We start from the raw sequence: 22,136 nt of genomic DNA on the forward strand, positions 1-22,136 counted from the left end.
GACCTATGTCTTCAGGAAGGCTAATGCAGGTAGCAGGCTGACCTTCTGACCGTAGAGCAGCTCCTGTCTCAAAGGGGATCACCAGCAAGGGGAAGATCCCACTCAGCCCCACCATGAACGAGCCGATGAGGGAACAGATCCAGGCATCCAGCCGCTCACTGCTTAACAGGTTTCCCCAGGACTCTGCCTCCTTTTCACACAGAGGACCAGAACTGGTGGCAGCATGACTCCTCTGGAGCTGTTGAGCTTCACAGGCCGTGATCAGAATCAAGGAGAATGCCCCATTGAGCAGAAGCTTTTGTTCTGTCATCGCTAAGTGGTCTCAACCAGGCTGGCCAATGTCTGAAAAGAACAGAGAAGAGCAGTTCTGAGAGCATGCAAGAAGCTCCTTTCCATCACCCAGGAGAAACAGCCTTGGTCATGACACCCTGTTCCTCAACATCTTACTGCAGGTGGATATACTCCCCCTCTCTCCCTCCCTCCCCAAGTATCATGTGAAATTCTGCTATCAACATATCAATAATGGACGCTATTTATCATCAGGCGTGTGAAACTGTGCATGAGACATCTTGTGAAAGAGTCTGCCTTCCACCACCTCTGTTCCAGTGCTCTGGATAAGGACTCCACAATGCCTGGACCCTCAGGTCCCCCTGTCTTTGCCCTTCAGTTTCCCAAGGTCTCAGAGAAAGATCTTCAGCAAAGGGGCTAGAATGATTAGTCTTCTCTCTGCCTTTTGGTACCAGTTTTCTCTCTGGTACTTTTTATCATGGAATTAGTATGTTAGAATTACAAAAACCAAGACACACATGCAGTTGTAGGATTACTGTATAGAAAAAGACAGCCAACAATACTATGAAATACAGTGCAGCATGAGACATAACAGGCAAGAGGGACAGGTTAAAAAGTAGAGGTTCATAATGTTATGAGTGGTGAGGAGAGGAACAGTGATGGATGATTAATCATCGTCTCTTCAAATGTTAGTACTAACAGCCGTCACATGATGACAGCGAGTGTCAGCTACAAAATAAAAGCAGATTTAACTCCTCACTAGCAGGTAACTTGTGTGCAGGCACTTCTCAAAAAAAAAAAGAAAAAGGAAAATTTTAGGTGGATTTAACACAGGACAGGACACAAACAAGAGGAAAATAAACCAACTAATCTGTCTATCTATTGTTCATAGTTAGACAGCTCACATTAGGCTCAGAAAATCTCTGTCAGAAAGGAGACAAAGGCTAGAAGAAAAGCTGTAAAGTATCAATTATACATGCCCTATTTTTAATGTTTGCAAGAAGGATATTAGGTTAGATGGACTCTTAATCAAAGTCTGCACAGCTGTTACTAAGGACTCTCGAAACTTGAAAGAAAAAGGGCTGTTAGAAGAAGAAAATAATTACTCATAAGCAAACAGGAAAGGAAAGCAAATGATACAAAGGCCAAAGTACAAATGCCTCCTTCAGTCTCCAGAAGAAAAAGTGAAATGTGACAAGAGAAATTAGTTTGCCAACAGGAGAACAGACTAGGTTAGAAAAGAAAAGCATAACAACTGTTGACAAGGCAGCTGTAGACTGTGAGGAAATAATGGCATTCACCTGAAAGCGTTCAAGAAACCAGTCATGGTAATCTCTGAAACATCTTTGAAAATTTACAGAAATATGCAAAGGCCACAGAAGGCTGGAGAAGCATCATGCCTCATCTACCTTTATAAAAAGAAATAAAAAGGGAGATGGAGGAGAGACTTAAGTTACAGACCAGTAACTTCAGTCCTCTGAAAGATCCTTGATCAGTTTGATCAGTTTGAAGTTACCTGGAAGATAAGAAAGCAATAAAGATAGCAAGACATTAAATAACAGCCAAACAGAAAGGGGCCTGAAATCATCAAGACAAAAAATCAGGGTGTTAAAAACAAATCTAAGGGCTCACACCACAGTAGTGCTGCTCCTCATCCCACATCTCCTCAGTCAGTATCCCCTGCCCACGCTCACACCTGATGCCATAAGGGGGTGGGTTCAAAACAACTAAGTTTATTTTCTTTTTTACCCAAGAGGTTTTTCCAGTTTCAGTCCCTGAACCAGATAACTGCTGGAGGAAGGCCCAGCTGCAGCAAGCAATGAAAGTGATTATTAAAGGGAAGGGTCCTGCAACTCTGTGAAGGAAGACATTGACCTACCTATACATCCTGCTAAACCAGTCTCAAAGATGAATACAAAATGGTAAACCAAGGACAAATAAATCAGATGGGCACAGAAGATTAACTCCAACATGCCATAAAAAAAATAATAATAATAAAGAGGCATACATGGATTACACTGATTCAGAAATTAATTCCAAGCCAGCATGATAAGCCTGCTACAAAGCAGTAAAATGTCAACCTGGAACACACTAATAGCTATATTGTTTGTGTGACACAGAGGCAGGGATTCTATTTTCCTGCCGACAAGGGACACGTTAACCAAAAGACAGCACCTACTTCATGTATTGTACTTTATAAAGCAGATGTAAAAATCAGAGACAATCCAAAGGATAGAAACAAAAATTGGAGTTCAGAAAGCATGATCTAGACAAAAAGACCAAAGAACATGGGCATGTTTAGTCTTGAAAAGATAACATTGGAGGGAACAGAACAGTCTGCTTACATCAAAAGTCACAAAGAAAGAGGAAAGCAGTCAACTCTTCCACATGGTGGAATCAGCTCAGTGAGTTGGCATGATGTGGCTTCAACATGAAGAAACCAATTTAAATAGAGCCAAAACTGTGACATACTGAAACAGGTTATGTAGAATCTCTTATACTGGACTTTTTTTAATAATCTTTTAGAAATGAGAATGGTGAGTGACAGAAGCAAGGGGCATTTTCATCTCACAGCACTCCATATACCAACTCATCTCCACCAGTACAGTGAGCAGGCACCAGGCTGCTGATGGCGGTAAGAGTAAACAGTGCCAGAGATGCTGCCTTCTGCCCAGCTCTGCTGTGCAAACCCCTTGTCACTGGAACACACACCTGGGATGCTGCCAGCTCCTTCAGTTTCCCTCACCAAGATTCAGGTCCCCTCCACAGCTATGCACCCAGACCCTCCAAGCTACAGTAAAATAAAGCCACTGAATCCCCCCCGAATTCCCCTCTGGAAAACAAAAGAACAAGAAGATCAGATGCTCTGCAAACATCATAACCAAAAAGACTTTCTCCTGTCCTGAACATCACATGCAGACTGAAGCCATCCAGCCAGAGGCATCTGCCCAGGGAGGTGCAGGGGCTCAAGAGACAGATCACACCAAGCACAGCCTTCTCTCCACTTACCAGCTACCTGCACAACAACCTGCACATAGAAAATGTCCTGCTTTTAAAAAGTCAGGCATCCTTTTCCACCCCAGACTGTGTTCATAACAGAATTAGATCTTGAATATGACTGAGAATAGCTCCCCAGCAAGGGGCAAAGCCACTGTGACACAATGTGAGGATTTGTACCCCCACCATACGTGCGTGAAGATGCAAAGAATACACATAGCACAATGACTGCTCACTGCAGCCCAGCATGACAGAAAGCAGCACAAACCTCTTCTGTGATATGGCTGCCAAAAGTTAACAGCTTTTGGAAATCAATCTGGAAAAGAAAACACAACTGATGCAACAGGTCCACTTCTTCCATTTAGTTCTCCCTGCTCAGAGCCCGTGACTGCCCCAAGGAACACCTGGGAGGGTCTCTGAGATGGAGAGATCCCAGCTAGAGGAAGCAACATAAGGCAAACAGTGCGTCCAGGCCTCTGAAAACAAGCTGCAGGTATGGGTTCACTTTTTTCCAGTAACATAAGGGATCTCCAGAGAGGACAACCATGGGTCATAAGTGATTGAAAACCAACTGCCCTATCTCCTCTTTCTATCAGCTGACCTCCTGTGACCCACAGGTCTTTTTTCCCTCTTGTTATTCACAACAGGGAAAAACAGTACATTTCTCCATACCTGCATCAGCTGACCAGCATCACCCTGCGGCTCAGAGCCACCTCACACCTCTGGAGATAAATTCCTGATGTTTACAAAGCATTTAGGAAGAACGTAGTGCATCACCCTGCACTGATCTTTGCGCTTGGCTAATTATTCAGAGCACATTTCCACCATTTGCTTCTTCCTGACACATCATAACTGTCTGCCCTACAAAAGGCAGCTTTTATCCCTTAACCCCTTTGCTTTTCTATCTCATTGCTGCGCGCTCCTCAGGAGACATTAAGTTTATTTACTGTTTCTAAAGTCCCTGAATTCAAACTGTCTGCTCTGGAGATGCCTTTAAGGGGAAGGAACGGAGCAATCAAAATGTAGTCTTAGGATAAAAAAAAAACTCAAGAGAGAAAATAATACCCTGCCACTATAGTTGCAGAGGATGGACGAGGTCTTTACGTACCCCTAATTTTAGACATAAGCATCTGTTTCAGGAATCCAGCTATGAAAGTCTAGAGAAATTTCTAGAGAAAGTAGTTTTGGGTTCTCAGAGATCAGCAGCCACCATGAGGCAGAGAGATAAAACAAGTTTATAAGAGACATGCTTTCTCTCATGGAGGGTGTTTGGGTTATCAAAAAAGACGCATAAGAGTAGAACAGGCATGGTAACATTTGCTCATCAGTTTAGCAGAGCCCCATCAGTACCCCACTCTCCCAGCCATGGTGAGATCAGAACCTGTTCACCACCACCAGCACCCTCTGCAGCACATGTCCTGAGCCAGTCTGTGAGCTGACCGTGCAGCCCACTCTGATCATGATTTAGAGCTGGAGAACCAGTAAGGTCCTCCCTGCTCTAGAAGAACAAATGCACAAGAACCTGCCACTTATACACACCTGAGTGGGCAGAAGGGAGGCTGAGCACCAAGCAAAGAGCCCAGCTGCCACAGCCCCTAATGGACACTGCCTTTTTGGACCACACAGATTGAGCTCTGTCTCAGCACAGCTGCTCACAGTGACATTTCAGATGTCGGCAGAAGGAGAAAAAGCTCATTATAGCAACTCTTATAAACAAGTGTTCTCCCTGGGAAGCTGGTTGCCTACTCTTAGAGTTGCAAAAGAGTACTGCATGGAAAAAAAAAAAAAGAAAAAAGTGATTTTCCAGGGAGGGAGCACAACTTTCAGCCAAACATAAATAAATAAATAAATTCCCACACACCACCTCCCTGCATCAGCCTCCTGGAGAGCTCTGAACTGCTGGAAGCCCTGACCCCGCACACCCGGTGTCCGGAGCACTCCCTTCCCACCCAGTCACTGGCAGCCTGCAGCGAGCCCTGCTCTGATGGGACTCCTCCTCCCTTCCAAAAGGGGCACAAAGACTTTTCTTTGAAAATCTGAAAACCAGAGCACGTGCAGCTAAAATCTGAAGGTGCTCAGGGCTCGGAACGATGGCGTACTGCAACACGGGCTGCCTGTTCCTGCGGGCGAACAAAACACAGATTTAACGCTCCTTCCCCATCCCACCGCTACCGGCCCGCAAGGAGGCGCAGGTAGAGGCGCAGCCCCGCTCACGGCTCGGGGTGGGACAGGAGCTCAGCCCCCCGCCGCACCGCTGTGTCCGCGGGCGGTGACCCGGCGGCCCCGCTCTCTCCGCCGTTCCCATCGACGTCGCTCCGGCTCCCGATGGGGCGGGCTGTTTTTCCATCAGAGGAATGCTGACCAACGCAGAACGAGACAGAGCCGCGGGGGGGCTGCCCGCCCTCTCCGGGTATTCATCGGCCGGGTCCCTCGGGTTCCCAGGGGCCGCGCAAAGCCCCCGCGGAGCCGAGCACGCCGCAGCGCAGTCTCACTGCCAGAGTTACTTCCTAAACTTTGTCCGCCTCGTCCAGCCGGGGCTCCGCGCACCGCGGCGGCCACACGTGTTTAGAGGGCGAGCCGGAACCGGAGCGATACCGGGACCGGGGCTCATGGCTGAAGGCGGCGCGGCCCCGAGGCCCGGCCGGGCGCTGCCCAGCGGTCGTTCCGCGCCGGTGCCAAACGCAGCATCGCCGCCCCCGCTCGTCCCATCCCGCCGCCTCCCACCGCTCCGCTCCCCATCCCGTCGCCCACCCCGCACCCGGAGTTACCGAGCGCCGCCGTGCCCCGCGCGGACGCTGCCATCCAGCTCGGCTCGGCTCGGCTCGGAGCGGGCCTGCCCCGCCCGGCGGCCCCTCGGCCCCGCCTCCCCCGGCCGGCCACGTCGGTCCCGGCCTCCTCGGCACCAGCGCCGCCGCCCCGGCGGGGACACGCCGCGCGTTTCCGGCCAGCACCGAGGGGGGCGGCGTCGGCAGCGGGCGGCACGGCGGGACTCGGTGCGGGTACACGAGGGGCGGCGCCTGGCAGGACCCGGTGTGAAGGAAGGCCGTGCTGCGGGACGTTCGCAGTGCCGTGTCGTGGGGATAACGGAGCTGGGGAGGGTTTTACTTTTATAGGAGAAAATACAAGGAAGAAATGGCACCAGCCATCAGAAAGAACTGCGTGGTGCGGGAGAGCTGGCGTTTGGGAATGTGCCCGTAGGGATTTGATTTGTTTAAGTGGATTATAAATTCTTTGGGCTGTGGATGTTTCCCAATGAGCACGGTGGGAACCTGGGTTTGGGCAGAGTTTCTGGATAATACTACAGTGGAGAAAAGTATGGCAGCCCCTGTAGGACTTACCCACCAAAAAAGCTTTTAACAGATACGATTTTACACATCCCTGACTCTTAGCAGGTTTCCAAGCAGGTGACTGCCTGACAGCCTTCCTGCAGCCCGGTAACACCAGGGCTCTGCAAGCACCGCTCTCAACTGTCAATGATGAAGAAAATCTGTGGTTGTTACACTGATCTGCAGAAGCTGTGAGTACTCTAGAAATTAGGTCAGCAGGGAACAAAGATTTACTTTTCTACAGGCTGAGCTAGCTTGGAGCTCAAGTTTCCAACATGCCATCCAAAACACACTAACGTACTTCTGCGTTCCATCGCTTACCGTTCTCTCTGAGATGCAGAACTTGCTTTCACTGTTTTCCAAAGCAAATCCCATTCCACACGGAGATGCTGTGGATGCTGCTGCTTCTGTCTGCAGTCCCACCCGAGTCCATTACATCAGCCCAATATCATGCTGCTGAGCAGTACTTAGGAATGAAGGCAGTCAGCAGCAGCCTGTGCCAGCTGAGCTGCTCTCTGCAGTCATGCAAGGGGAACACAGCCTTACAGGGATGTGTTGAAAAGGCAGTTTGAGAAGCTTTATCTTTCTCACTTTGCAAGCAGAATGTTTATAGTGGGCACTGAATTCTGAAAGCAAATTTTCATAGGAAAAATAGTTGGCGCTTGGTTCTGCAGTTATGGCTCCTGTGTTTCACAGACGCTTTCCATTGCCTGAACAACTGCCTTGCAGAGCACAGCTCCCTGTGCTGCCAGATCATATCCGCGATGGTCACCATTGCTTTCCTAGGTGATTGAGCCCCGTTGAGAATTTGGGGGTACTGGGATCCATAGTGGTATTCCGGGTTCAGTGAAGCAAATGGGTTTGCTTTGACCTCGGGAATGCAGGATTTCAGTTTCAGTTTGTATCCTGCTGTAAGCCAGCACAGAGAGCGCTATGGATGAAATGTGCAGTCAGTAGTTCATGCCACCAAGCGGCAGCAGCTACCACGCTGTGCATCCAATGGAGCTTTTCCACAGCTGGTGGCTGAATTCTCAGCTGCAGTGACGTTCTGTGAGCAGGCAGTGAGCAGTGTGGTTCAGCCAGAGTCCCACGGGCTGGGGCCAAGAGCTGGGATTTTGTTACAACAGCGATGAGGCAACAGGAGCCAGGCACAGGGACCTCCTCTCGCCTTCCTCGTGCCGCAAAACCTCTTCATCCTCATTTCTCCAGAAGTGACTTTAGGTTTCTGTATTCCTAATTGATTGGTGTTCTCATCTGAGAAGAAAAAACACAAGTCATTTATAATGGCAGACTACAAAACTAGCCAGCATGCACCCAGTTCTCCTCCTTTCTGACCTGTAACCGTTTCTTGCCTCTCTGATATTTATACCTGGGGGTCCCTGGCTCTTACCTGTCCTTAAGTTTGTGATTCCTTGTGGCTTCTTGCTGGAGTGGGACACTGTATTGGTGGAACGGAAGCAACTACCCAGAAAAAAAAGCTGTAAAGTCCCTGCAGCTCACTGGCATGAAGTGCAGGCAGAGGCACGGGGTACAACTCGTGCAGTCTCCAAAGGGATGGTGTGCATCGCAAAAGCCATGAGATGTCAGTAGAGCTAGTCCCATACATTGGGCAAGTATATTTTTAATGAAAAAAAATCAGTTACTGAAAAACGGCAATTTCTGTAAACAACGTGATTATCAAAGTCTAATAAAAAAAATACAACAACGACTTAACATGTTATTGCACAATAACTCGATAATGAGTTTAATTCAATCGAAAACGGCGATCTTGCGAAAGCTGTAATTCTGTATTGACGCCGCAGGGAGGTGACATCCACCTTCAGAATGAGGCGGTCGGCCCCGCAACAACTCCCCGTTTTACTTTCAGGGTTGAAACGAAACGAATCTCAGCGGTGAAATCAGGATTTCACCATCATCGGGGCAGAGAAGATCTACAGCATAGATTGTATCTGATCTATTACAGAGCTACTGAACGTGAGCAATTACACCCAAGGATAATAACACACGAGTGGCCTTCATAAAATCTCCAAATGCAGCAGAGTGACACGGCATCCCACTACGATGCCTGCTAATAACCAAGCACTGCCATTGCAGTTCACTGCTCAGAGCATGCTGTCACCAAGGCTTCGTGCACAGCCTGGGCTCGGGAGTGAGGCCAATATGGCTGTACCGTGGCTGCCTGACCAACAGAAAGCAGATGTGTAAGCCCCATCCTTCAGCAGATCAAGTCCGGGGAAGGAGCCAACCTACCCCCTCCACACCTCCAATGCTCTGGGGCAGTGGGAGAATGTCAGGCACGGCCTCAGAGGGAACAAGGCTCTGGGTGTCTCATGAAAACCTTGCAAGCTCTCGGTCAAGGAGAGGACTCAAGGGCAGACTGGCTCCTCAGCCACAGCAGGAGATGGGCTCTCCTTGGAAGACATTCTAAGCGGCTGAATTTTCACCATAGAACTTGCCAATAAGGGGACTGGAGTGGTTTACTAAATTCATGCTTCTTTACACCTAAGTGTGCTCTCTACTTTCTGTTCCCAGGACATTTTTAAGCATTTTTTTTTCCTTGTTCTCTTTGAAAAAGGGTTGCACATGAATGGTGTGTGCTAACTGCAAGGAAGGTACCAGAGCCTCAGCAAAGAGTGTGAAGAGAGCACATAAAATACCAGATAGGAGCATAGGTGTATAAGAGTAGATGCTAAACAGTGACAAATGGGACATGGACAAGCAGAAAAACTTGGAGAGATTATGAATGTGGAGAGGACAAAAAGAATTTTAAAAGTTCTTCCCAGTGGGGTGGCCAGGCCGTAGAAGAGATGGGCAGGGTTGCTGTGGTGTCTCCTGAAGATGCAACCTTGAATGACCTGATCTACTTGTGAAGCTTCACTTGGAGGAGAACACCACATTAAGTGACCACCAGAGACCCCTTCCAAACTCCTATCTTCAACAGTTCCCTGGTTCAGAAGAAAAGAGGATCAAGGAGAAACAAGCAAATCAGAAGGGGATCCCTCTGAGTATGTGGAAGGAGATGTAAGGCCTTGGCAGCAGGCATTTTTGATGGGAGCCAAATGCAGTAATGCTACTGCCTGGAAGTCCTGCTCTGACTCATCCCAGGACACATTTCTGCAAGGCACAGCAAAAAGGAGAAGTGACTGCTGATGCCCGAACGGTGGGGGAGGGGAGCTGGCCCCATGGAAGCTCAGAACAGGGAATTTTAGTCTTACTCATCATATTATTTTTACATTTGGTTTTTCAGATGTAAACCTCAGTGTTTCTGTCAGCGTGTTAACTCTGTGTGCACCACAAATTTGTCTGCTAGCCACAGTGTCTCCTTTATGCCCATTCCCATGCACAGACACAAAACTTCCAGCTGGGAGCTTTCTCTGACTCACTACAGCTTATTAATGCTTGCAAGGAATAAAGGGAATGCCACAGGAGTGCTCATTAATCTGGATAGGTTTCAGCATAGTACTGTAGAAAGAAAGAGAAAAATGGGCCTGGTCTAGGAAAAATATAGCCAGAGCCTTATGAGTTAAATGAGGCAGATGAGATAAAGAGAATTTATGCAAGTTCACTGACAGTCCTCCTGAAAAGGTGCCCTACCTCGTCTTAACAAATGTAAGCAAGAAAAGGAAGGGAAATTCTGTATATGGCAATGAATGACAAAGCTCTAGGAGGTCTAGCAGAAGGTAGATTTTAGCAGAAGACCAGCATGGGTTTGTTCCTTGCTCAGGCTTCAGACATAAATAATGAGTCCACAATCTAATGTATCAGTATGTGTGTGATACACACTCCTTATGTTATATCTGAAAGTAATTAATGTTATGTTCTAAACATGAAGGATGTTTTTCTGATGTCCTTCAGTGTTCAGAAATGAAAATCACTGTACCGTAATTTTTTCAATCTAACACATTCTTCATGTACACAGGATACAGTTCAAGAGGCTGCAGCTCAATATGGATGTTTCAGTATTAGTGTTGCAGACACAAATACCAAGATTCACACTTTTTTCCTCCTCGTAGAGTGAGGTCTGAATCCTTCCACAGTGAGACTCATATTCTGAATTCTAGTGCCAAGATTCACACTCTCAGCTACTGCAAGTAGTGAGACCTGTGCTGTCAGCTCCAAATAACACAGGTGGTACATACCCTTTAAGTGGCACAGCAATCACTTATTGGGGCTGTAAGATTTGTGTTCATATTCTAAGATGTGGTGTGGAAAAAGGGTAAAATATCGAAGCCATATAATGAAGGGGTGCATGGAATGCAAAGGGATCCCCAAAGCAGTAATAGTGTGATTCTGGATAATACCCACCACAAAGCCAACACAGCTGGAATTAAATTGTCTACCTTCTTAAATTCAGGAGGATCTATTATTAGTATTCCCCACTCAAATTCTAGGTTCAGGCATTCTTGTCCACTTCATTTCCTTCTTATAAGAACCACAATGGTGTAGTTTTGAAGTGAGTAATTTACAGTCTTATTCCAGACACTAGGTGAATTCATGCAGTCTCCCTTTGGGTAAAACACAAAACTTCACAATAGGCAGGCACAAACAGTTCTCTAAGAAGATCAAGGAGAACATCTCCTGCTATGTTTGAATCTGACATGCTGCATTACAGAATACATTCTCCAAGGTGGAAGAATACTTTAAGATTAGGGTTTTTCCATTTCTGTTTGTCTACAGTGACAGAGGCTGTATGAAGCTGGCACTAAAGAAGGTGTCACTGATAACAAAGGTCATCTGAGGTACTTAAAAGTAGGTGGGGGAAGCCCTTTTTTCCCCTTCTCTAGCTGGCAAAGAAGCCCAGGACTGGAACAATAGTGGGAGTGCCACTGGCAGACATTATTATGGAGGAGGATTCGGATCAAGAATAGCAAAGAGAATTACCACTGAGGCTCAGCTGGCATTCACTGTTACATAGTCATCTGAGAAGCTTGAAGTTTTGATTAAACAGAGCAATACACATGCAATCCAGTACAAAGAAACATTTTCCTGTGGCTATGGGTCAGTGATGAAAAGTTGTATGCAGAAGTACATTTAGCAGAGACCTCATGAGAAATGATTAGAAGAAAGAACCAAGCAGCATAGGGACAAGAAAGGCTTTGTAGGGGTGGATTCAAACTACGTCTTAGAAGGAGACAATAGGGAGTCAGGCATAACATCTCAAAGATGAGGTCTAGAAAGCTGATCTTAATATGGATGGTATCACAGTGATAGAGAAAATATAGCTGAGAAAAGTTGTGAGATACTGTCCTGCTAGAACATTTTATTTCCCCCAAAACTTAATGCTAAGCATTTTGTACTTTATCTTTTGTTCTGTGTTCTGAGAAGCCATACCTTCTGGCATGAGTTCCTCTGGAATCTCAGTATCTTTTTCCTTCAGAAGCTTTCTGTCATCATGGTAGGGCAGCTTGAAGAGTCTGAAAAGACAAAACTGATGTAACTGAAAAACTGAAATACAAAACAAGAAACCCAAATTAATATTATAAGGATCTAAAAATGTTTTAATGAACTTTACATTTTTAGTTTTATCTTGTATTTTTAAGCTTAACACATTTTGCACCATCAGAAATGGGGGATGCTCTAAACAGTGAACAGTAAAGTTTTTCCAGCACAGGCATTTACTTAGACTAAGCAAATTAATCTGCTGGCTGACAGAGCCAGTGGCTCTTGAGTCTGAAAGCTTATCAACCAATCTAATTGCTTGCCATTTCCACAGGCTGGTTCTTGGCAGTCTAGGGCTTTGCTCCCCTAAAGCTGGGCTTGTCCTACACAGCTGGCCACCTCTGATAGCACAGCTGAGGAGCCCAAAGGAAGTTGTACAAGATGCTTTTGTCAACACTCCTTCCCACACATACCATCTCTCATCTCTTTTGTTACTGTAATTTGACATCAGAGCTGCTGAATTGTGATACAGGAGTCATAAAAATGTTATTTATGCTGAAGAAACAAGGCCCCCTCCCTTTCACTGTTACCTGCTTGTGTCAGAATGAAGCCACTGATTTTTTTCCTAGCTCTTCCTGCAGAGGTGCTTCAGGTGAAGCAGGCTGTGTTCTCCTCATTCAGACTAGGATGAAATAAGTGAGATTAGATGCTGTCCTGTACTGGTCTGCTAAAAGACAGTTTTGCTGAGCAGATGCTGTCTGGACAGATCACTGTGAAAAGTCACTTAGACACATTACCAGTGTCTAAGACATCTGCCTACAAGGTCAGAGCCCCAAGGGAATTTTAAAATGCCACACTGCACATTTTAAAAGTTGGCCTCCCACACAGAGGACTTATTTGCACTGCAAAAATGTTTTGTTAGCGTGCTTAGTTACAACAGGCTTTATTCCCAAGCCTGTATATGGAGCTGAACTATGCTTTGTCTTTCCAGTGCTGTAACCGGACTCCCCACAAACCAATTTTGAGCAGGTACATGGAAAACGAGACATGGGCTAGGATTTGGAAAGCATTTGACAACACAGAAAAACAGGAGAATACAGGTGAGAACAGAAAGAGGCAGGGGTTGCTTAGAGTCAGGGAGGCACTGATGGCCAGAGACAAGGAACTACAGAGGAATGAAATACAGAGAATACACAGGAATCCTGGATTTCAGATGACACAACGAGGGTAAGCTATGTCGAGGAGGAAGTCTGAGGGGCCTGGAAAAACACAAGAAAAGGAAGAGATTATTATAAATCTATCCAAAAGCTTCACATTATCATCATTTTCTAAGTATCAAGTCATAAATATTTAGTGTTTTATGTGGAAATATTTGCTTTATGGATTCGTATTTTCATAGATGATTGGGGTATAACTTGCCTACCGTAAACTAATGCATAGACTCCCTATAGAATTGCTAGATATGAAGGGAAAAAATCCCAATGTTGACTTTTTAAATGAATTTATGAAGAAAAAACACCTATAGATCTTCTACACAAATTCAATTTGAAACTGTGACATCAGTTAGAAAAATCAAGGAAAAATCACAGATGAAAAGACCTTTTTTGCAGTGGAATATTCTTCTTCAGTCGTTCTCTTCCTAATTCTTATTTTACAACTTGCCAACTAAACAGACAAAGCCAAAAAGAAAATGTGGAATAGCAATAAAGATTTCAGTTCTTCATCAACTAACAGCCTTCCCTGCTATGACTCACCCTGGGGTTATCAAAATACATAATGAATTCAAAATAACAAACTACTCCAAAATTGTGAAATGCTGTTTTTTACACGATGCTGAGTTTCAACACATTACAAAATTGTTACTGGTGCTATTGTTATTTTGGCTGTAGGTGAGCACAGCTTTAGGATACCTGTGCCAGAGAAGACTTTAAATCAAATGTGATAGTGGAGGAATAGATATTATTGAAAAGAATTACTGCTGAGCAAAAGAAGATAACTTTTAACAATACAGCAAGTGACTTCCATTAATCGTGTGACTTAGGCAACGTGAACAGTTTATTTTTAACAACAGATGATATCATCTGTCTTGTTCAGTTGGACTGTCATTGTTTGGCCCATTGCATACTAAAGTACAGCACAAAATAAAAAGACTTATTCACCACTAAATGTTTAGTTAAAATCACACTTTTGAAATATTTAGCATATACATATAAAGACAACACTGGTTTTGGCACCATATTTCCATTAAATGTTGGTCAGATTCAAGAAGGAGTGGGTGAATCGTGTCCCCTGGCTGATGGAGAGTGACAGGAGAGACAGCTGGAGGAAATCCTTCCCTGCTTATTTTTCCAGACCTGTATGGATTTTAAGCTCTGTAAAGCAATTGTAGCTGACTCTTTGCTTTGTGGTAGTAGCATTTAGTGCTTATTTTATCATATTTTTATCAACGGATCTCACAACGTTTTAGTGTTTTTTAAATGCAGCATATTGTTTCAAACAAGGCACTGAATATGCGTTTCCCCACCCCCACCCCATGTCTGACCGGGGAAATAAAGGCATAGGGAATGCAAATGAATTGGCTGGGGAACTAGTAAATTAACCCAGCATCCTGGATAACAAACAAGACCTCAAGCACACACTCTCCAAAGCTAGCGTTTAAAATTCCATGCTCTTTTATGAAATCTACCTTTCCGCAGAGACAATGGACATGTTAATCAATTAAAGTGGTATTTTTGCAAGCACTGAGGATTGAAAGAGCAACAAGTAGCAATGATATCTCTAAAGAGAGGAGAGCCACAGTGTGGCTTCAGCACAAAGACAGGTAAAGGTAAAGAAAATTTGGGGATTTTGGAGAGTGGGGGGTGATATTATTGGAAGCAGCAGATTAGTCACCTTTCATGTTGAGGAGGAGTTATTTATAGCCCTTTGTTTTCCACATGGTTTGTTGTGGGACTCTGACAGAAAACACATGGTTTTCTGTGTTTGGCAAGATGTGGGAGATGACAGACTGTGCTCAAGAGCCAGACAATACTTCAGATCTCTTAATTTGTCAGTGCAAAAATAGTTTTCCAGCTAGCGCTCTTTGAAAAGAAAAAAAAAAAAAAAGTAAAAAAAAAAAGTCCTAGAAAAACAACCAAACCCAAACCCCACATTCCATCAAGTATCTTTAATAGTTTGCAATAACATTAGCATTTTTTTGTTTTGGATAGATTAATTTAATAATTTTGGACATTGACTGGCCATGAGATTTACCCAGCTACACATGGAGCGCTTATTTTGGATGTTATCATTGGAAATTACTTGAAACTGGTCAGCTTATCAGTGAGAAATCAGGATGACGACAGTGCAGACTTACCACACAGTCTCTAAAATTTGAGCTTGTGTTTACCATCTGTGTAATACTCTCTGTTCCTAAGGAGCTGAAAGGATAAACATATGGTCTGCAAAATGGATCTATAATATTTGAGGCTTAATGGGAGATGTGCCCAGCTGTCCAAAAGGCACATACAGTCTTGCCAGCTATTTATTTTCTCCAACCTTTAAGACATACGTCAATCATTTAACAGGTTGGCTGCAAAATAGCTGTCTCTAGTCATCTTGTAGCCATCCTAGGATGGGCTTTGTTATGCAATTGAATCTGCTGTAGAACAACAAAAGAACATCATTATTTGGATAATGCAGCACAAAATGGTAGTCTGAGCAGTTTCTTAAATACAGAGAAGAGGCCTGTTTCTGTTGCACAATGAGCACAAGAAAAGGTGAAGCAGGAACTGAACTCTGAAAAGGCTTTTTCCCTGAGATTCTACTAAGGAAGCACAAAATCTGAGAGCCACTTATATCATATCTGATACGAAGTAGCTGCTTTCGCAAAGTCTGCGAGAAGGGGGCTGGCCCCGCTAACAGGAGAGGAGATGGTCTCAATGCACTAATGGTTCTTTCCATCCAAATTTCCTGTGTGTGTCACAGCTGTTGGTCTGTGCAGCTGTCTCAGTGTTGTGTTCTTTTCTTTTGTTGTTCTATTTTTTGGGTTTTTTTTGTTTTGTTTTGTTTTGTTTTTTGCCTATTCCATCTCGTGTTTTTAAACAGTTCATCTTTTTATGTTGAAGATCAGGGAGATGAAGGATGAAAAATACTGCTTCAATTTCTGCAGCACACTGAGCATGAAGCACTTGAAAAGCCAGTATCTGCCACATCTACAAGTAATTCAAAGTAAACACCAATGCGTTCTCATTCAGTCAGACTCATGGCTTTAGGTGTTCCCTTGTTTCTCTTTGTTTTCAAGGCACATATGATCAAGGACTTATCTCCTGCCAAAGGCTCTAGAAGGCCTCACTCTTCATGAACTGCAGTAAGAACCACTCTTCCCCATATAGAGATGATTTTCAGGAAATGTGTTAAAGTGTATAACCAGTTTCCTCACATATCTATAGGGCTAAGCAAATTTCAGATGAGGAGGGGAGTGAAATGACCTTTTTGTGATGGGAGCTGCTACCATTCTCCAGGTACAACAAATATATCACCCTGGGGCACAGGGTGGCACTGGTTTTAGCCATGGGTGCCCCATGATAGACTGAACCAGGTTCTATCACCCCCTGATTTCTTCAGGTTTCTCTCATTTCATTCAGCAGTTTTCAGTTGTATTCATTTCTTATCACCTAAAGGTGAAGGTAACAGCTAGACAAAAAATGAAAAGCCTGGCCCCACCATGCCAAAACTCAGAGAAGGCCACGTGAAGCAGTTAAGCACTGGTCTGTAGGCACATTGCTCCACAATTGTTAGTCCTCATGTTGCCCACACATCTGGTGTTCCTGTCATCTGTCTTTTCCCTTTCCATTCCATGGACAGACAGACCTCAGTTGCTGAGTGTTGCCTTGGTATAAAATAACACGTGGTGCTTGTGGTGTGGGAAGGAAGCTGGCTGTGAGAGATAAAAGTTGAGGTTAAAAGCAGACCTACTGTTATGCTCCTGGGGTTTTGCTGCTCTTTGTATAACCTTGGTGTGGCTGAGCGATACAGATCAGCACTACCTATTCTGATAAAATCCACCCACCAGAGAGGCAAGAAGCAGCCCTACCTCCTCTTCTTTTTGGAGTTATTGCTGCCCTGGCATTCCAAAGGTTGGCTCAAAGGTTAGTTTTCCATTATGTTTCCTAAAGAGAGTGAACAAGTTTGGTTATGGCTCAGAGACTTAGCAAGGAAACTGAAGAAGAAATATATCAGAGGAGCTGCAGGAAAGAAAAGCCTGCTGGGAAATTCCAAGATTGCCACAAAGAAAAAAAAAAGAACAGTCACTGAGAATGTTTGTGCAAAACCACCATCTTCTCCTTCCTTCCCACAAGGACTACTGCAACTCACTTTGAAAGAGAAAGAAAGATTCAGACAGCAGGAAGCAGTTTAACCAGCTGTCCTGCTCTGCAAAGCCCCACTGCTTTACTTTGCCCAAACCAGTAGGCAGGCAGAAATGCAAAATCATATCATTTGCGACCTACAGAACCACTGCTCACTGTTTGCATGGGTGGGGGAGAGACATAGTCAAGCTTGTCACCAGCTGGAACAAATGCAGGGTAGAAATGGTCTGGTTATTTTATCTTTTTCCTTTCCCCTCCACGCAAGCCTTCTATAATTCTAATTGCTTTTCTTTGTAGGAAATGTCAGTGATAAATGAAGCCCATCTTAATAGTGCATGGTCATCAAGACTGAGACTGATAGTTTTGAAAGTTAGAGACTGAAACTAATGGTTCTGAAAAATGTTGCACCAAAATCAAACTCCAGTTCTTCAGCAGACATTAACATTAAAAATATACAGGACAGGAAGCACTGGAAAAATAATAAAAAAATAAAATTTAAGGGGAAAAAAAAAAAGAGAAAGAAAAAAAAACTCAACTGGAATATCTGAGCTGATATCCTCAAAGGAGTCCTTAGCCCACCTTGAGGAAGATCTTCTGAAGTTTTCACAGTAAGAAAGGCTTTTTTTATGCTTCAGGGGCTACAAAAGAAGCAAGTGTGGGTTTAACATTCAGGTCTATGGCAGCTGCAGCCTCTCCCTTAGCAACGACCAGAGCAGAACAAACATTGTCCAGTCATTCTGTCATCTGATTCAGACTCAAGCTGTCTCCTCAAAGGCAGAAAGTATTGTAAACAACTGCATAATTGAAACCTGGGAAAAAACACATAATTTTAAATGAGGCTAAAACTGCTACCAATTTCACAAAGGGAAACAAAAATCTGTTCATTCTGAGTTCAGCTCTATCCATAACTTGAGTTCTGTCAGATAAATGTGACATAAGGAAATTAACCCCTCTAAGAAAAAATGAAGGAACCAGAATAGGAGTTGGCATGTAGAAACTCTGTCATTCAAAAGACATAATTGGCATACTGTGGATACTGGTTTTGTTAAGGCAAAGCAAAAGCATTTGTTTTGAGCAATAAATAAAGCAATGTTAGTTTTTTTTTCTCTTATTGTGAAAAGATGGAAATATTTTTCTGCACTGGTTTAGCTTTGAAACTACTGATAATCCTATAAAATACTTCATGTATCACATGCAGCTCTGAGGAGGATTAGATTATTTATTGGTAGATTACCTGGTAGCCTTAACATCCAATTGATGGCACTTGAAACCAAGAAAGCTCAAGATGTATGAAAGTCAAGTCTTGAGGGTCTAAGAAGTGAAAGATTGCTTTCCCTACACATTGTAAAAGCTGTGAAAAAAGGTAAACATTTACATTTCTTATTAAGTCCTAATACTGAAGTTATCACAGATATACCCATCCTCGCATATCTCATGGGCATCTTTTTTTCTTTTCCTCTCTGCTTTTTTATTTTTTTTTATTACTTTTTTTTTTAAATGAAACAAAATTAAGTTTCAATTAATGCTTTGGCCTAAAGTTGAATTGAGAAACTAATGGACTAAAATATGCTAGTATGAAAGAGATTAAGCTGCATTTTGAACTTCCAATCCTCATTTCTTTCTTCCCTTTTTCCATTGCTCTAATACTTTTTGTTTGTGTGCTTATTTTTCTTGGACCGTCAATTAACAGTGCCAGCCAACACAATAAGCAAAGAAACCTGAGCTATATTTCATGAAACAAGTTCTAAGTAGTTGCAGCCTGGGCAAGTTAGGTTATGAGGCATTAGAAAGAAGTTATTGACTACTGAAAGGTGTGATATGGAATGGCTACTGGAGAAATGATGCTTACTGTTGTGGTGCATTTCTGATACTTATGTGAGGCCTTCTTTGAAGTCTTGATAGCAAGAGTGGAAAGGAAGGTAGCAAGAAAGGAAGGCAAAACTCAGCGACTGCACTGGCATAGGCAGGAGAGATTATAGAAGCTTGACACTTCAACAAAGTTCTCCCTAAAGAAATAGTAAGAAAAAATTGAAGTGTAATTAAATGTAACTTAGCCTGTTTTAGAGCACATTTGGGTCTTAAAGAATCCTGACTATGCTCACATTTTAAAGACTGTTTTCCATTTTCAAATTTGCACCTATATGATAAAGCTGAACACAATTTATGCCTTAATTCACAGGTGGAGATTTTTCTAGCCTTAAGGGCAGTTTCCTAACTACTTGAGTTGTAAATTGCTGTGTTAAGTCCAACCAGACAATGCTTTCTCCAGTGAGAGGCCCCCAGAACCTTTTGCACTACAGCAATCTCACAGCTTCCTAAGCACTTAGAAGTCACCAGTCCTGAACACTTTCTGAGTACATTTGCATAAAATGTACCCCTTCCCTTCTATTTCTTGCCTCACACTTTACATCATTTTCATACTGCATATTAGACCACGAATAAAGTACAGTTTTCAGAAAGTATGAGCTAGTCTAACAAGCACATGAAACATATGAGGACTTAAATCCATGGTTTCCCTGTTCATCTACAACAGCTTTGCATATTAAAGTAATAAGAGTGAAGGTAATGGTGATTTTTTTCTTTCAGAACTTAAGAAGTTCTTAAGAAAAAGTACCAAAGTTATTAATACTAATGTTGGATAGGCTAAAAGCAGAAAAGAAATCTCCGTAATTGCTAAATTAAAAAGAGGTGAGGATGAATATCAGACCTCTGGAAAACATCTGGAAGCAACTGTGAATTGCAGTTAAAGCTGAATAAAGTAGATGAGAAAAAAGTGGTAGCATGGTTTATTTCTGAATGTTTGGTCTCTAGGATGAACTGTCACATGAGCACATATTTTAAGGATCTCCTCTGTGCTCAGGACAGGTTATTTTTTCACATTTACATGGGCATGATAAGGAGTTCCAAAGGGCCAATTTTAAGTATGAGAGCTGCTCTGAAAATAATGCCTCCTACTTTATTATGTTGGTGGTACAGCAGTAGAGTTTGAAACTTCCCACCAATATTCCTTTACATTTTGTTGTTGTGTGACAGATGACAACAGAGGGGTAGCTTGACAAAACGGTATCTGCCACAGAAGTGTGTCTGAAGAAAGGTGTGTCACTGAATTTCTTCATGCAGAAAAATTTGCACCCATTGACAATCACTGACAGTTGCTGAACATTTATGGAACTAAACAGTGGATGTCATCCCACTGAGGTAGCTGGTGCTGTGTTTCAGCAGTGGTAACAGCAATGTGAAAGACAAGACAAGCAAAGTTCCAAATGGCCATGCAATCTTTTATCAGTGCAGCATGTAGGCTCTTGTTCATCGCTGGTAAAAATGCATCACTAATGGCAGCGACTGTGTTGAAAAACAGTGTTTTGTAGCTGAAAACTTGCTCTATCAAACAGTGCTACTGTACTCTCTGTTGCAGTTTCCACGGACATTACTAGAAGGCATTACTTTTGGAGCAACCTACATATATGCATAACATTCCCAAAGATACAGAATTTGATTCATTAAGAATCAAAGTAAGTAGTAAGACATGTCTTGGAGTTGAAGGATATGGTAATTTGTCCACATAAAAACACCGAATTAAGACCTCCACAGAAAATCTGAAACAAATCCATGAACTGGGAGATTATCCTAGAAACAAACAGAAAGCCAGTAATACTAGACAGGAAAAGACAAACATTTTGTGTAGGGTGCCACCAAGAGAAAAGGAAAACTCCATCCTAGTTATCAGGAAAAAAGGAGCAGAGCAGTACTCTGCCCAGTAAACTTCAACTTCAACTACTAATATTCTCAGAACTTTCAAAATATCCAGCAGGAAGAGAGAGCTGTCATATCAAAATGAAGAGAAATTGGATGTGTTAGTATTAAAACAGGTCATGTTGCTAATCTCAGTGAACACATGGAATGAAAATGTATTTTATTGCAGGAAAAAACACAGAATACTTTTAAAAAAGTGGTTGTAAGCTTCAGAAAAATTCCAGAGTGTGTTACTGTTAAGAGAGCTAACGTAATGAGGGGAGTTACAGCTGCCTGCTGAATGACTGTGCAAAATGGAAGCAATCTGTATATGATGAGTTACTTCAAAATGAAGTATTCTTTAGTTTTCATTTCAGATTAGGCATTTTCAAAAGTAAGCTGGGTTGAAAGTCATGAACTCCATACTAAATCAATATGGAGAACAGAAACCAGGACAGAAATTCTCCGGAGTAACAGTAGCCAGTAAAATATTCAGTTTATTTTTGGTAGAACTGTATTTCCATTACCATAGAATAAGACCAGTTGAAACAAGGCAGACAATGAAGATATTAAGGATGTTACACTAATGGCTGAAGAGATGTACATAGCATTTATCCATGCTGCCTGTCTCATCTGTCAGCAATTCACATCCAGGCAAGATTGCTTAAAGATACTGCATGTAATTTTGCTGCTTGAGTAAATCCAAGCTAACTTCCTAGAAATATTTCTCTAATGTTCTGATAACACTGTCTTCATATATTCACTTTCTGTACAGGACTCTCAGCACTCTTGCAATATGGCTATTAATACTTCTTGCTTTCCTGTACTTGTGAAGACCAGACTTCAGGAATCTGAACTTTTTGTTTCTGTTTGGTCAGAGCTATGGGAATAATTTGACTGTTACTGGCTGATTTTTATTCTTTTTAAGAATTTTTAAAACAAAGAAATCAAGACAAACAAACAAGCAAACAAAACAAACCAGGGAGGGCAGATAATTCACCCTAAATCATTATCACATTTCTCTTACTAATGTGAATATCCACCAAGATTTAATTTGTTGAACAAA

At 43.1% G+C, this 22,136-nt stretch overlaps 1 protein-coding gene across 9 annotated transcripts in view; it reads right to left on the minus strand.

Moving 5' to 3' along the window:
• The window catches only part of SLC39A13 (solute carrier family 39 member 13), a 72,736-nt gene that overhangs the window by 12,832 nt on the left and 37,768 nt on the right, over positions 1–22,136 (minus strand). For 2 of the 9 annotated variants that reach the window (XM_085548839.1, XM_085548840.1), the window contains exons 3-6: positions 12,581–12,672; positions 11,943–12,025; positions 6,933–7,865; positions 43–342 (exon numbers count right to left, since the gene is read on the minus strand). In XM_085548839.1, the coding sequence (XP_085404965.1) occupies positions 43–310 (268 nt within the window). In that variant the 5' untranslated portion in view covers positions 311–342; positions 6,933–7,865; positions 11,943–12,025; positions 12,581–12,672. Of the gene's footprint in view, positions 1–42; positions 343–1,589; positions 1,805–6,047; positions 6,147–6,932; positions 7,866–11,942; positions 12,026–12,580; positions 12,673–22,136 lie in introns of those variants that run through there. The other 7 variants (XM_085548841.1, XM_085548842.1, XM_015864470.3 and 4 more) reach the window with 7 other exon arrangements.

This window comes from Coturnix japonica, chromosome 5 (genome assembly GCF_054131305.1).
Source record: "Coturnix japonica strain WE chromosome 5, WE-NBRP24, whole genome shotgun sequence".
Taxonomy (NCBI): Eukaryota; Metazoa; Chordata; class Aves; order Galliformes; family Phasianidae; genus Coturnix; species Coturnix japonica.